Source organism: Mustela erminea, chromosome 1, assembly GCF_009829155.1.
Source record: "Mustela erminea isolate mMusErm1 chromosome 1, mMusErm1.Pri, whole genome shotgun sequence".
Lineage (NCBI taxonomy): Eukaryota > Metazoa > Chordata > Mammalia > Carnivora > Mustelidae > Mustela > Mustela erminea.
The window spans coordinates 178,042,518-178,059,961 of NC_045614.1; the positions used below are offsets into that span (position 1 = coordinate 178,042,518).

General features: G+C 33.4%; 1 protein-coding gene across 3 annotated transcripts in view; it reads right to left on the reverse strand.

The window, feature by feature from the left end:
- Positions 1-17,444, reverse strand: part of ARL13B (ADP ribosylation factor like GTPase 13B) — a 68,705-nt gene that overhangs the window by 9,929 nt on the left and 41,332 nt on the right. For 2 of the 3 annotated variants that reach the window (XM_032351668.1, XM_032351686.1), the window contains 6 exons: positions 13,635-13,740; positions 12,358-12,560; positions 8,525-8,639; positions 5,148-5,373; positions 2,686-2,802; positions 1,591-1,659 (listed from right to left, as the gene is read on the reverse strand). In XM_032351668.1, the coding sequence (XP_032207559.1) occupies positions 1,591-1,659; positions 2,686-2,802; positions 5,148-5,373; positions 8,525-8,639; positions 12,358-12,560; positions 13,635-13,740 (836 nt within the window). The remainder of the gene's footprint in view (positions 1-1,590; positions 1,660-2,685; positions 2,803-5,147; positions 5,374-8,524; positions 8,640-12,357; positions 12,561-13,634; positions 13,741-17,444) is intronic. The other variant, XM_032351676.1, reaches the window with a different exon arrangement.

Here is a 17,444-nt window from a genome sequence, read left to right on the forward strand (position 1 = left end):
AAGAGAAATTAAGGAGTCAATCCCATTTATAATTGCACCCAAAACTATAAGATACCTAGGAATAAACCTATACAAAGAGGCTAAGAATCTATACTCAGAAAAGTATAAAATACTCATGAAAGAAATTGAGGAAGACATAAAGAAATGGAAAAATGTTCCATGCTCCTGGATTGGAAGAATAAATATTGTGAAAATGTCCATGCTACCTAAAGCAATCTACACATTTAATGCAATTCCTATCAAAGTACCACCCATTTTTTTCAAAGAAATGGAACAAATAATTCTAAAATTTATATGGAACCAGAAAAGACCTCGAATAGCCAAAGGGATATTGAAAAAGCCAAAGTTGGTGGCATCACAATTCTGGACATCAAGCTCGATTACAAAGCTGTCATCATCAAGACAGCATGGTACTGGCACAAAAACAGACACACAGGTCAATGGAACAGAATAGAGAGCCCAGAAATAGACCCTCAACTCCCTGGTCAACTAATCAACAAAGCAGGAAAGAATACCCAATGGAAAAAAAGAGCCTCTTCAATAAATGGTGTTGGGAAAATTGGACAGCCACATGCAGAAAAATGAAATTGGACCATTTCCTTACACCACACACAAAAATAGACTCAAAATGGATGAAGGACCTCAATGTGCGAAAGGAATCCATCAAAATCCTTGAGGAGAACACAGGCAGCAACCTCTTCGACCTCAGCCGCAGCAACATCTTCCTAGGAACATCGCCAAAGGCAAGGGAAGCAAGGGCAAAAATGAACTATTGGGATTTCATCAAGATCAAAAGCGTTTGCACAGCAAAGGAAATAGTTAACAAAATCAAAAGACAACTGACAGAATGGGAGAAGATATTTGCTTCCTCCTCTCTCTGCCTGCCTCTCTGACTACTTGTGATCTCTGTCTGCCAAATAAATAAATAAAATCTTTAAAAAAAAAAAAGCCTGAGCTGATGGTCTGAAATCAGAACTTCAGTCTGCTGTATCAGACAGTTCTCTATACCCAACTGTCCCTTCTCTAGTTTTCCACTTATGGAATTCTAATGCCATATATTCACGAGATTATACCTTATGTTAATTTAATCCAAAGAAAACTATTTTCTTGAGTCTATAAGCCTTTACTAACTTTGAATTTTGCTGAACCTTATTTGGTTTGTTAGTTTAGTCTCTGATTTTACAAATTGTGTTAATCTTTACTTGACTTTAATATTCAGTAGCTGGGTCTCATTAGAAACAGAGAAAAAACCATTAATGTGACATTATCACAGAGTATACTGAGCACATATAGGACAATGCTGTTTTTAACACTATATATAATTGTATGTCTCTTTGTAACTGTTCACTTATCATACCACTTTACATATAGTGGATAAACATGAACTATGATTATTTTTACATCTGTATTCCAAGGTAAACAAATTATATGGAGGCAAAAGGCACTAAAGAATAAAAAAATTAAATAAAATGAAAAAGTGAAGTATAATGAAAAAGGATGGTTGTGAACTTGAAAGCCTTCCAAAAATAAAAATTTGTTGAAGTAGTGAGGTAAAGAAAAGTGGATGTAAAACTGATCCTTTTGCATTACCATTATGACGTGTTTCACCAAGAAGCTCAAGTTTTGGAAGTCTAGTGACTTTGGGGGTTCCCCAGCCAACTAAGGAAAGAGAAAAAGATTTTAAAACACTGTTAAACAATGTCTCTTTAGGTCTGTTGAGAGGATCCATCCCTTGACAGGAATATAATAATATTCGATGTCAAGTCATATATGTATATTGAATGACACAGTATTATTTGAAATAGTTTTTAATTAGAAGTGTAATTATAGGCTGGTAACATCTACTTTAAGTTTTTACTTATCTTTAGTCAAAAATATAAGCATCTTCACCACCATCAAAAATTACCGTAGGCTACTATTCCAAGCCCTAGCAAAGGTTAAAACAAATGTTTACTAATAAATGAAATATTAGAAACGAGTCTTAAAATGTTACCACCTAAAGCCTTCTAATAGGGTTAAAAGGACACTATAAACATATACATTTAGATATTTATTGAGCACCTATGGTGTGTTAGGTATTGTGCCTAGTACTGAGAAATTTCTCACAATCACCACGCAGTTAGCACATACCAGTGTTTTACATGCAATATTCCTTTTAATCCTCAGGACAATTTAGAAAGTCAGTATGTATGTTGGAAATATATTGGAAAAATTCACACATCTTGCTTTCAAATGATAACTTTCAGCATGAAAGATCTAACTTTTTAAAAACTTCCATTAGCCATCCATTCTCATCTCTGTTATATGAGAAATAGCCCACATCTATGAAATCTACAAAGCAGTGAGAAATATAAACGTGTTTAGAAAGACATTTAAATTTAAATTCCTTTTAGCAATTTGGGGACTGATATTTCAAGTAGGACTTGAATCCATTCTAGGAAGTGGTTGGGTAAAGTGTTCTTATTAATTTTACACACTATTTTCTACTTTTAGAAAACACTTTTTTTCTGATTAAAAAAAGGAAATATATACTTACAATAAATTTTGAACAAAGTAACATAGAAAACTTCCTTTATCATAAATTCACAAGAGTAAACATATTGAATAAAACCACAAAATTTCTTTATTTTTCCTTACTGTTTAAAGCAGTATTCCTAAATTTAGTATCAATATCAATTTACTCACCAGGAGGAGGAGGTGGGGGTGGTGTTGGACTCTTAGGAGCAGAGTCATCTGTATTAACAGGCTCTACACGGTGACTCCTTTTTATTCTTAGTTTCTTAGTTTTCTTTTTACTGTTATCTAAAAGAATATAAACATGGAACTATATGCCTCTGAGAAAACATAAACTTCTATAAGAAAAAGAATGGACCTAGAATTTCTATTCATATTATCCTTACTAGAAAACTACATCTTCAACTTTGGAACTTATTAGCAGTAATGAAATGTAAATCTGCCTTTACTAAGAGTAAATTTTTTAAAATGATTACTTATTGAATAATTAATATGATACAAACAGCAAAAAGCCTGTATTTTAAGTTTTATGAGTTATTAAAATACAAAAAAAGTTCACCGTTCCAAAAGTAACTTACATTTTTTCCAAATGTCATATCAAGTAAATATAATTGTTTAATTGCAGGGATGTTCATGAAACTAAGACTAGCCCAGAGAAAGGACAGAGATGTTGATTTCTCTCAGTAGAATATATGGAATGGATTCCAGGTATAAACAGTTCAAAAATAATTCTTTGAAATGTGAAAAAAGACCCCAATCAAATTTAAATATGTTACCCATTGAAATAAACCCAGATAAGTTATGCAAAATCACAGTATTAGAAACTGCAGAATTGAATCTGTGTTCTTTCTAAAAAATAAACTACAGATTCTCACTTAAGTACTTACAAACAATTTAAGGACATTTATGTCATTAACATGCAAATTTTAACAATGAAAACTGGTAAGGCATAATAGTTAAATAACCAAACACTAAAATTATTGAAATATTTTAATTGACAATCCCAGCTGCTTAATTTACATATTATGTAATACAGTTAGTAAAATGTGAATTATCTGTTATATGAGAAATAGCCAACATCTATGAAATCTACAAAGCAGTGAGAAATATAAACATGTTTAGAAAGACATTATTTTTCTAAATAAATTACTTGTGTCATTTGAGACATTTTACTCCAGAGAAAAACAAAGACATCATTTTACAATTAAACCCTAAGTTTAACAGCTAAGAAAAAGGAAAGAGTCCAAAACCATGCAGTATTTCAAGGTGGGAATAGTTCAGGGTCACGAAGAGCACAGGATAACGGGCAGATGGTATGAAGCAGGCTCTCAGCCCAGCCACAGATGAGATGTATGATCTTAACCAAGTAACTCAACCTCTCCAAGTCCCTGATTTCCTATTCAAATAACGGGAATAATATACTATAGGATTGTTATGTTAAATAACATAATCCTGCATTAAATAATAAATCTGAAGCTATATTCTATAGCATAAAATATATTATTACTATAGTTATATGATTGACTATCTTAAATCTTCCCATGCTATACTTTCAAATAATCTGCCAAATCTTCTGCTCTTTAACAAAGAGTATTAGTGTTCAAAAGTTCTTTCAATATATTGAGAGGCCACTTGAAATCTACTTTCTGTTTAACTCTGTTAACAGAACTACATGGGTAAGAATATGGCTGTCCTACCTTCCTAATTTATAAAAGGTTTAACTTTCAAATCTAATTTTTTATACAGCAAAATATCCGTTAGCTAAACTGAACCTCAGGGATTATGATTTTATTTTCATAACCTTCCTGACATTGTACAAAAATTCTTATATATAATGAAACTATACTGCTAACTAAAAGTCATAAGGAAGTAATGATCATTGGGTCATGTGTCAGGCTCTGTCCTAGGAACACTATAGGGTTATTTTTATTTTAAGTAACCTTAAAACCTTGTGGGGAAAAAAAAATGATGCTAAATCTCCCTTTTAGAGATGAGGAAAGTAAGATTAAAAACAATACAGTGTGTAATATAACAAATACCCTGATTCTATCTCAAGTGGTCTGATTCTCTCTATGATACCAAAGACAGGAATCTGTTAAATCACATAGCCACTTAGAGAAAGAAAAGCAATTATGAATTGAAGATTTTTATATTAAAATAAGAGGAAAATGGCTACTGACTTTAAAAATGTTCAACTGAGTATGTCTGTATTCTGCAGAAATAACAAGTCAATAAAAGAAATGATGCTGACTGTAGCATTACAAAGTTTAAAATAACACTCAAAAAAACCCCATCAAAGTATCTTCAAGGTTAAATACATTCCAAGGATTCCTGAGACTATGCTATATTCCAAGTTCATGAGATAAAACTGGAAACAGAATTTTCTGTTGAAATTCTTTTAAATTACAAAGGACTACATTTTAAGGCATAATGAATAAAAACAAAAGTTAGCAAATTCACTAACAAGAAACTCAAAACCATGAGAAAACCATGACAAATACTACAACTAGAGACAAAAAATATAATAGTACATTTTCTGTGAAAATAATCATGAAAAATGAGACATGTACTGGTAAGTATTATGTGTGTGTGTATGTATAAATACATATATTTTTAATAACTAGATTTATCACCTGATTCTGATGATCGCTGGTCTGTCTCATCTTCATTCTCCAACTGCTGTGTTAATGCCTCCTTATAATTTTCTACTATTCCAAGCTCATTGTTTTTTTGGCTACTGTCACTGATCTGGCTCTGTGTCTCTATTTGCTCATGCTCCACTTTATGATTCAGGGGGCCGCCATCACTGTCTTTCTCCATATTTTGTCTCTTTTTTTCTTTTTCAAGTTTTCTTTCATTCTAACAAAAATGAAATATATCATTTTTAATCTTCTGGTTATCTAAGATAGTTTTAAGGAAGAAATCTTATAATCCAAAAGCATTCTGTAACTTCGGGGTACTGTGATACTTCTATTAAAAAATTATTTGTTGAATATATCACTAAAGCATACTAATTGGTAATCAGTAAAATTTCAGAAAACACAGATAGTATAAAGAAAACAAAGAAACAAATATTACCAGTAATTCCACAATTAAGAAATGATCTCTGTTTGGCGCACAATTACTAAGAGGTGTTTTTCTTTTCCTACCCACACACGTACAGACATACACCACCCACAAACATACATAAATGTGACTGAATGTCTCTCTTTATATACATATTTATGCATTTGTTTTTTAAACAAAAAAGACTTGATATTTTTACTTAAGAATATATATTCCTTTCCTTGTCAATGAATACATGAAGTGCTTAGAATAGTACCTGACCCACAATAAAGTGTTAGCTGTATGTGTTATATAATGCTATATGCATTAGCCATTACTACTTTCATCAATTATATTATCATTTTGAATGGCTATAGCATAACTTAATTTACCAACTCCTAATGAAGAGACAAATTATTTTCAATTTTTCATTCTAAGAAATACAATTATTGAATTGTTCTTTTAGAATAAATTCCTAACACTGGAACTATTGGATCAATAAGTATTGGGTAACACACTGCCCTTTAGAAAAGTTAAAGTCAATTTACACCCCAGGCAGTGTTAGGAGAGACATTTTCCCATATCTTCTTCAATACCTAAATATTATCATCAGTCTTTTACATGTCCACCAAACTAATATATATATATTTTTACCTCAGTGTTAGTTTAATTCAATTTAATTATTTTAATTATTCTTTACTGCTAGTGAAGATGAGCTATTAAGTAACTTTATTGTCATTTTTATTTTTTTCTGTCAGGAAGTACCCATGGTAACTCAAAACCTTTTTTTCTATTAGATTCTCATTATTTTCATAGGAATTTTTAAAGGTTGTTTTTTTGTCTTACGTGTCTCAAAAATTTCTCATTAAGGTTTGTTCTTTGCCTTTAACTTCGTAGAAGAGATGTTTAAAAATTGATATAAGAAGACTGATCTGTTTTTCACTTCATGATTTGTGGCTTGACTGTTAACCATGAGAGACTGTAGACTCAGAAACAAACTGAGGGTTTTAGAGGGGAGGGGAATGGGCGGGATGCGAGAGCCTGGTGGTAGGTATTAAGGAGGGCATGTATTGCATGGAGCACTGGGTGAGACATGTAAACAATGAATCTTGGAACACTACATCAAAAATTAATGATGTACTGTATGGTGACTAACATAACACATACACACACACACAAAGTTCTCCTCCAACTATATACAAATGTTCAACTATACTATATGCTAGTACTTTAATTCTTTTTTTTTTTACACACTTAAGTCTTCTAGAGTTGAATTTGGTACACACTGTTCATTAATTTTACTTTTTTCCAAATAATTGTTCATTATTCTAACTCCCTTTTTTCTCAGATTTGAAATGTCACCTTTATCTTATACTAAGTGCTCATGCATAACTGGGTTTGATTGATCTGTCTATTTTAGAAACAATACCTCACAATTTTTATTATCTGTGGTAAAAATCAAAGGAATGTAAAGTTTCTCTAAAATGCAAACATTTTAAAGGAGAAATTTTATGGAAAGAAAAGAAAATTTGCTAAGTAAAAAGAAGACTTTAGGTAATTTGTTTTCATTTATTTCATTTCTTTATGGCTCATATTCTTAAAATTAACAGTTTAAAAGCTTAGTAACTGTCTGTACTTTCTGCATGCCACAAATTAGGTTCAGGGACTTTGATTTAAGGTATACTATGCTATACACCATTACTGTTCACATCTTCATATCATCAAATATACAATGTTGGTAGAGGCACTAAGGCCATCTAAGTAATTTATAACCATGATACTATAAAATAATCAGTCATCATGTACAAGGTGAGCTTTATTACAAATATAGAGAAAATGCATGTTTCAAAGTGAAAAGTCAATCTTGATTTCCTTCCTCTATCAGTATTTTTTAAAGAACATACAACAAAACTTGGAAACCACAGTATTTAATAGGATAGAGATAAATCAATAGCTCAAGTTATTAAGACACCTTTAATGTACTTAGAAAAGCGTATACTTAAGGTAAATGTAGTGGGGTTAACAAAAAGATTAAATACAATTAACCTTCTGTTATCTACGCAACTTAAGACAAACTATCTCATATTGCCAATTATTCTGCAAAATAAAGCAATACCAAAACCATCCAATCATCTTCTTACCTGTGGAGCTGCCTCCCTCCTCAGCAGCAGCCCCAAGGAAGAAACAATCATCCACCTTTCCAGATGAGCACCTGTGTGGAAGGAGGCAGTGACAGGGGAAGAGGAATGGAGAATATACAGGTGGGACCACCAAGCCAGCTGTCACATTAAGCTCTAAGTGAATGGAGATTTAGGAAGCTCTGCCTCTAAGGAGGCACGGCTGCTGAGGGTAATTAAAGCAAGGGCCAATGTGAACTCTGGACACCAGCAGAAAATGAAAAAAAAGATAGAGATATACAGACACACACACACACACACACATAGTCCCTTAACTTCCTCCTGTAAAGTCTAAAAATTAATTTTGGTAAAACTTCTGACAATTAAAATTAAAATAAATGATATTTGTATATAGAAGAACTTAACTATAGTTTCAAACAATCTGAAGTATCCTGGGAAAATAATTAGAAAATCATTTACATACTCTAAAATGCATCATAAGCATTTAAACAGTACATTTAAGGGATAGTAACAGCAACACAGGGAGAAAGGCAATGTAAATAAGAGTAAATACATTACTATCATATGAAATAAGTGACCAAAAAATGATTTATCAGGACAGTAACAATGACAGTTTCTACATTCAATCTTCATTTTCATTCTCAGTTAATTCAGAAGTCAGCTTTCCTTTTCATATTAGATCAAAAAGCGAACTTTAAGAAGAAGAAAAATTAATCCATTTAATTTCTTTTAGAAATTATCTCTGGTAAAACACTTCTCCCACCTCCTTTCTCAACTTCCAACTTCATAACTTAAGTTATAAAAATTACATTTGCCACCGTCCATACCTCAAGGATGACAGATGCTATTGGCTGGAAAGGATTAACGATAATTGGTTCAGGGTCCAACTCAGCTAGGCTGCTGGTTCCATTCAGTTCCGCCTGCTCTCGCTCTCTTTGTTCTCTATTGTTTGAGAGAAAAATTTGGAATTCCTTATGAGAAAATGCTGAACCATGCTTAAGAACACTTGCAATAGGTTTAAGGCTGTTAAATTGAGTAAGTTAAGCATCTGGAGATGGTTTTGAGTTACTTAGAGACTTTCTGAAATCCTAATGCAGATAATAGACCTCTTAGCCCCATGTAAAGATTATCATTTGAACTTTTTTTTTTTTTTTGGGTGCAAAATGGTGGGTTTTTTTTTTTAATTTTTTATTTTTTATAAACATATATTTTTATCCCCAGGGGTACAGGTCTGTGAATCGCCAGGTTACACACTTCACAGCACTCACCAAAGCACATACCCTCCCCAATGTCCATAACCCCACCCCCCTCTCCCAACTCATTTGAACTTTTTATTTGAAGTATAGTTGACACACAATATTACATTAGTTTCAGAAGTACAACATAGTGATTTGACAAGTCTATACATTATGCTATGCTCACAAGTGTAGCTACTGTCACCATACACTATTACAATATTCTCTGCTATACTTTTCATCCTGACTTACTCATTCCATAAATGGAAGCCTATATCTCCCACTCCCCTTCACCCATTCTGCCTGTCCACCTCTCCTTCTCCCAACAACCATCAGTTTGTTCTCTGTGCTTATGGGTGTGTTTCTGCTTTGTTTTTTGTTTGTTTTTAAACTACACATGTAAGTGAAATCATGGTATTTGTCTTTTTCTGTCTGACTTATTTCACTTCGCATAATACCCTCTAGGTCCATTCATGCTGTTGCAAATGCAAGATCTCATTATGTTTTATGGCTGAGTAATAATTCACAGTTGATCCTTTGAATTAACACAAAAAAGAAATACTGACAAAAATAACATTCCTTTTGACTGACTTCTTAATTTCAGTCTATATATTCTATATAATCGATTCCTCAACTACCCTCCCAAACACCAGCCTCTTCATTGATGTTAACGAATAAATAAGTTCTCTAGTTAACACCCTTCTTCAGGGCTGTGTCAAGCTACATGTCACAAATGAGCTGGATAACAATCATTGCTGTGTAAAAGTAGAGAAACTATAAAACTAAATTACCCAATATCACTTAGATTAAAGAAGTATTTCCAGATTAGTTACTACTGAAACACTTAACTATCACTGTTATTTATAGTTAACATTGCCCCAGGCATGAAGAATAAATTACTTTTTAAAACAAGTAGCTGAAGACAGAAAAATAAGTACTGTAGATCTGCAACTACACTGTAAGTATGATAATGTGAATGCTCAATACTATGACATTTATTAATTATGTTCTATTATGGAAAGATATATCCATTCATTCTGAACAAAGGAAGCCAAGAGTTAGAGTTATTACCTCTGTGACCCTGGACTTCTATCTGGATCTTTAAGTCTCAGCTTCCCTATAAATGTGGATAAAAACATCTACTTCATAGTGTTGTGTAAACAAAGCACTCTGTATGTAAATGCACTCTGTAAATGAACATACCTACAAGACAGTAATTGCTCTTAATGTTGTTCATTTATTCCTACATAATTTCAGGTAATCTAGTACTGACATACTATTTTCAGGTACCAACAACAGCATGTTTTACTGTTTTTCAAAAATATCTGAACTTATTCCATTGGATTTAATTAAATAAAATGGGGTTTTTTGTGTGTATGTGTGGTTTTGTGTGTGTGTGTGTGTGTGTGTGTGTGTGTGTGTTTTAATAACTCTTTTCTAAATGCCAATTTACTTTTAATTACAGAGTCTCTTTGCTCAATAGGACAGGGCTCAGACCACAAGTTACATGGCTAGGAGAAAGGAGGAATGGGTAACAGAAAAGCCTGCCATAACAAGATCTAGAATATCTTTATGGAAAAGGTTAAAAAAGACAAACAACAACAAAAAAAAGACAAACATTAGACTTCATTTATCTAACTCTTTTTTCTTTTTTGGTTCTTTTTGTTTGCGTTCTTAATGGAGGAAAAGCAAAAAAAGTCTTCAGAAAATAAAAGGTATATCTCCTTGAATGACTTATACTGAGCTTTGTATCATGAAAATATGATACACTAGGATAGAGAAAACCAAAGATTCTCACATTTACTAAAACCTCCCACTAATATCAAGAAAAACCTAGATGAATGATCTGCTCATATTACTGAGCACGTGGGGATGGACAGTCATCTCTAAAAAGATGTAAGTCCTTTCTCTGAATTAAATGAAAGATACCAGTAATCAGAGGACTTCCTCAGCAGTGTAAGGAAGCATCTCACAAAGCCATCACCAAGAGTAATTAGTGGGTTCTTGCCTACCAAACTACAACTATGTTAAAAGCACATGGGAGGCCAAAATTATATAGATGGAAGACAACTTTGCACCTTACAGGAACTCACTCAAAATTCTTTTCATTTTAGGGGCTCCAGTTAAGTCGGTTAAGTGTCTAATGCTTGACTTCAGCTCAGGTCATGATCTTACGGTTGAGAAACAGCTCCACATTGCACTGGACTCCATGCTGAGCACAGAACCTGCTTAAGATTCTCTCTCTTCCTCATTCTCTGAACCTCCCCCACCCTCATGCATATGTATGCATGTGTGCACATGCTTTTGCTGTGCTCTCCCTCCCTCTTAAAAAAAAAAAAAAAGATATCTTTTCGTTTTGGGGCATCTGTACAGCTCAACTGGTTAAGTTTCCAACTCTTGATTTCATCTCAGGTCATGATCTCAAGGTTGTGAGATCCAGCCCCACATCCGGCTCCATGCTGGGTGTGGGCCTGCTTGGAATTCTCTCTACCCCTAACCCTCTGCTTCTCCCTATACCTTCCCTCTTTAAAAAAAAAAAATACATATATATATAGCGGGGGGGGGGGGATACATACAGATATCTTTTCATTTCTCCCCTCCCCTAACTCATAACAATCCAGTGGAGAAAGAAAGATGAATCATGGCATTATTTACTAAACTCAACTTCTAATCAAATCTGTGTACTCTCTTACACATTCAGATTATTATAATTTTATGGTAGAATTTATATAATCCTTTTTTTTTAATTCAGAGTTTGCTAAATTCCATTTAAAAGTTTCCTTTCAAGCACTATATTTTTTAAATAATTTTAAAGAACATATTTTAAAATACTGAGATATTGCAATTTAATCTGCTTTCTGACAAAACTAATGTAGAAGATCAGATTTTGCTTCAGTTGACAGATCCACTAACAGCTTACCTTCTATCTTTGCTTAGACTGAAGAAGGAGTTCTCAGTCTATTGAAGTACTGAGCCCAATAATTCTTTGTGTGGGATATGGTCCTGTGCATTACAAGATATTTAGCAGCATCCCTGGCCTCTGCCCACAAGATGCCAGCAGCACTCCAGCTACCCCACGTGACAAGTAAAAAATATCTCGAAACATTGCCAAATGTCCTCTGAGAAGCAAAATCACCCCATGGATTGAGAACCACTACACCAACAGTACTCAAAAGAAGAGATAAAAATCTTCAAGTTCTGGTATAATAGTACCTAAGGAATAAATTTAACTATTATAACACCACTAGGAAAATTAGAATCCTACCACCCAAACTTGTATAGAGAAAAATCCACAGAAATAAAATCTTTACCTAGTATCTTCACATAGCAAGAGGAAACTGAATAGATAAAACTATAAAGTTATTCATAAAGCTGTGATGTTCTTTACTTTGCACATGTGCTGTGGCACAAATAAATCTACTTGCCTCTCTTCCCGTAATTTTCGCACTCGTTCAGCCCTTTCTCTTTTCTCTTGCTCTTCAAGAGCACGCTGTTCCATTGTGTCCCTTTGGATGCGTTCATTTAAGGCATCAAAGTCTCTTGCAATGATATGTAGCAGCCAATAAAGGCCTTTTTTAATGGACTTGTCAATTTTCTTTCCATATCCTAAGACAGCAGAACAAGGTTCCTGAAAAAGACCAATTCGTTTGGCTCAAAGATTAAAACTAAAAGCTCTCCACAAATATCGGTTCATAAACCATTAAGTATAATTACCGACAAATCAAAACTAATCATTAAGTTAATTATATGAAGCATCTGCTTATTTAATTTACAAAAGACATGTTTGCAATGATCACTAATATAACATTAGTACCTATAAGGTGAAATTTTTCATGGATTATATCTGTAAACTGTAAGACACATTATGACACAAGAAGTCAACAGCGCTAGTTATAATTTTAAACAAACTCCATGGAAAGGCACTTGAGTGGCTCAGTCCACAGACTGACTAGGGTTAGGATCCTAGGGTCCTAGGATCAAGTCCTTCACGCAGCTCCCTGCTCTGTAGGGAGCCTGCTTCTCCCTCTGCCGCTGCCTGTCTCTCTCTCTCTCTCTCTCATGACTAAATAAATAAATAATCTTTAAAAAAAAACGGAAGACAAAAGTGTTCTGCCAAAGGAAAAATACCCCTACTTAAAAAAACAAAACAAAACAACAACAGCAACGACAAAAAAGCAGAAAGTTTTAACTCCTTATATGCCAGGGAATTTACAGCAATAAATATCTTTTAAGATTGACGGCCTATTGGTCATCTTCTGAAACCAGAATGAACAACTAAATCCTCTGTCTACCTTTCGTAAGATTGTAGGATAACTCTCCTGATACAATTTTTCAAAACTCATTATAACCTCTCCCATCATTAAATTTTGTATTTATACTTTACCAATCTACAAAATTTATAGCATGACATGTTTGTATAACTTAATAAGTCCTATCAGCAATATCTTAAACAAAAAAGCAAATCTAGTCTTTGAAATCATGAAAGTTTATGAAAGTAACAACTAAACAGAAACCATATGTTACATTCAAGCAAATAATATCAATAGAAGAGTGAGAATGTGATTTCCTGGGTAAAAAAAAAATATTTTAAGACACTGATAAATTATTTTGTTAGCTGTCCACCACTTAATTGCCTATCACCTCCATAAAAACCAGACTACGCTGAACATATCTCATAGGGCAAAAAACCCCCAAAACTTACTATTTGACATAGGCACTTGTGTTCATTGACCAATTTTTCCAGAGATAGGCATTCAATCACATCAGCTTCTCCTAAAGCCCCTTCCTTGTCTTGTTTATTTGCCAACCTAGAGAGACATAAATGAAGTAGTTTTATAGCAAATACATAATCATGAAGCCACTTAAAACTATTTTGATTATGTTCTTCTTCTTACTCCAAATTTTTAAGCCTATTGATCACAGAACACACTGGTTCAAAAATGTATTATAGTATCTGGGAACCTGCGTGGCTCAGTCAGTTAAGCATCTGCCTTCAGCAGAGGTCATGTTCCCAGGTTCCTGGGATTGAGCCCCAGCTCATGCTCCCTGCTCACGGGAGAGTCTGCTTCTCCTTCTTCTTCTGCCCCTCCCTCTGCTCATGCTAGGGGGAATCTCTCTCTCTCAAATAAATAAAATCTTTTTTAAAAAAAGTATTGTAGGGGCACCTGGGTGGCTCAGTGCATTTTCCTCTGCCTTTGGCTCAGGTCATGATCTCAGGGTCCTTGGACTGAGCCCCCGCATTGGGCTCTCTGCTCGGTGGGGAGCCTGCTTCCCCCTCTATCACCCTGCCTCTCTGCCTACTTGTGCGCTCTCTCTCTCTAATAAATAAAATCTTTAAAAAAAGTTATAAAAAAAAGTATTGTAGTATCTGTTTCATTATTTGTTCTTGATTTATTACTGCTAAAGTAAGTTTGTAAGAACTGGCCTAAAAAGGCAAAAATCAACTAACAAGGAGTGTTAAGAAAACAAACAATAGTTCAATAGGCCAACAACAACAACAAAAAACTACAAAAAGAACCATCAATTCTAACTTTCACACTATTTATGTCCTTATCTTTTTAAAATACAAACTGTATCATGTTTTAAACAACCAGATAGTTATACTGAGCTTGTAATATATGAGCTCATCTGTATTTTCAGTGTGTGAATGGGTCCACATAAATGTGCAACTTACTGTAGAGGTAGGGTCACTTTGAATTTACTGGGCGTAGCATTGGGCATAAAAACCATGATGTTCAGTTAGGAACAAATTGGGGGAAAACAAAATGAAAAACCAAAATAAGTTATTTTAAAAAAATAGGAATTACTACAAAATAACACTGTTTGCCTATCAGATGGCAGAGATTAAAATAAAACACTGTCTTGTCAGGGTTTGATAGATATTTTGGAGGCAAAAATATATTATTCAATAAATACATAGAATAATAAATCTAATGAAAACTTATCACCTACCTTTAAACATTATCAACATTAGGCCATTGTTGTTCATCTACAGATCCTCTACTTTTCCTGCCCAGTTATGTTACTTCACCCCAAAATTTAAAAATTTTAAAAAATTACCATAATACCACTATCACACATAAAAAAACTAACATTACTCAATCTTTTTCCTAATGTTATGTCCAAATTCAGATCCAAACAAGATATACATTGCAATGTATTCTTTTAATACTGTCCCCAGTCCCAACACTTACACCCCTGCAACACCACCACCACCACATTTCCTTCCATGACATTTATTTGAAAATAAGTACCATTTCTACAGAATTTCCTGTGTTTAAGATCTAACTATCTTACTTATAAGGTCATTTTAACATGCATACCCAATATTTCCTATATCTGTAGTCAGATGCACATCTGTAGCTGTGACATCTGCAGTTAGATATATAGGCTGGATGAGTTTCAAGCTGAAATCTTGACAAACATATTTCACAGATGGTGCTGATACTGAGAAGGCATAGAATATCAAGTTATAGAACATTTAGTGATTTTAAATTGGATCAGAGGATTTGGCTGGAGTCAGATTGATTCATCCAAAATAAAGTTCCCCACTAAACTTTCTTTCATCGAATGATTTTAACATCCATTAATGACCTTTGCTTAATTTCATTATTTTATAAGAGCTTATAAAATCATGATTTTTCTAGTTCTATATTCCCTCTGAATTTACTAGCTGGATTTTGTTAAAAAAAAAAAAAAAGTAAGCTTTCATCAACTACTTGGTAGGTCTTACTTAAATAGGATTCAAATGAAAGTCAACATAAATGTTTTGATCCTTTGCCTTCATTTCTTAGTTTTCATAAGAATAAACTGATGCCCTATCAACCTCCAAATTGCTTCCTTTGGTTTGTGAGGGGATATCATTATGAACTCACAGGTTTAAAAAAGTATTTAATGTGTTTCAATTTATTACAGTCATTGTTATGTTTGAGGCTCAAAGTTACCCATTTTTGGTCAGTGGGAATCCCCTTTGAACTAGCTCCTGTGTTCTTTTGGTGCAACTCCAACAGGCTTTGATAGCTTCTTAGATTTTGTTAAAAAAAAAAAAAAAAAGTCCCAGACCTGGAATCATCAATTTCTCTAAAGAGTCCTGATTCTTTTCAGTAAGGAAGGAAATAGTACTTTAAAGATCACAATCTGGGGACTCTGGGCATTTATTGCTATTAATGCCATTGCTTCTAGACCATGAGTGAACAAAGCTAGGAAAAATGTTTTGTAAGAAAGAAAAAAAATTAAATCATGAGCCCATATTGATTTTTCCATTTTAAATCAAATATTACTTACGTTTTACTTAGCTTAATTGTGTCTCTTCTTTTCTAATGCTTGAAAACTACAGTTCCTAATAACATGAACATTAACTATTTCCTTATCTTACAACATATATGAGTTTTAACATAACAACATCAGTCTTATTACTAAAAATCCTACTAAATTCAGGCCAAGATCTCTTTGTGATTATTTTTGTCTCTAAGATAGATACCACAAAAGATGCATGGGTCAAAATACTCTAGTTTTAAAATTACTTGGAATAATCCTTCTCTGTCTGGCTATTCCACCACCTAGATATGTACCCGGGTTCATTTGTTTCAGGCTTCTTTTGCCTTTTAGAGATAGATGTTTATATGGTTCCAAATTCAAAACTATAAAAAGAAGGTACAATCAGAACTATTTTTCATCTCTGTCCCTTTTCTTCTATTTCTTCCATTCTCTTTTAGGTAATAATTTTCATAAGTTTTTAGTTCATCTTCTCACTGTTCCTTTTTGAAAATATAAACATGTATATTGGGGAAATGGTATTTTAAAGTACATAATTTGGGGACTATGGACTTTTGGGTTGTTTCCAATGGTTTGTTTTCATAAAGAGTGCTGTGAAAAATAAGTGTGTGAAGGAGTTATTTCTTACTTCAGGAACAGATTCCAGGAAGTAAGACCACTAAATCAAAGAATAAATGCAAATGTTATTTTGATAGATATTATAGCAAAGTACCTCCTCATACTCTTAAATCATAACAACTCAGACAATAAAAAAGGGAAGGTAAGGATATTTAGTACCGTGAGATAAATTTCATTTCTAATACTTTTTATAAATATTTCACTCTGGTAAAAATTAATTTTGAATTGTATACTGATATCATAAACAGTATCACAGATTTCTGCACAACTTTGGGTTTTCAGCACTGAAACTATGCAAGTAACTTATTTTAAAGTTAAAATAGCAGATATAATCTCTGCTTGCCTTTCTGCCTACTTGTGATCTCTGTCTGCCAAATAAATAAATAAAATCTTTTAAAAAGGGTTGGGGGGTGCCTGGGTGGCTCAGTGTGTTAAGCCTTTGCCTTTGGCTCAGGTCATGATCTCAGGGTCCTAGGATCAAGCCCCATATTGGGCTCTCTGCTCGGCAAGGAGCCTGCTTCCCCCACTCTCTTTCTCTCTCTATCTCTGACTGCCTCTCTGCCTACTTCTGATCTCTGTCTGTCAAAGAAATAAATAAAATCTTTTTTAAAAAAATAGC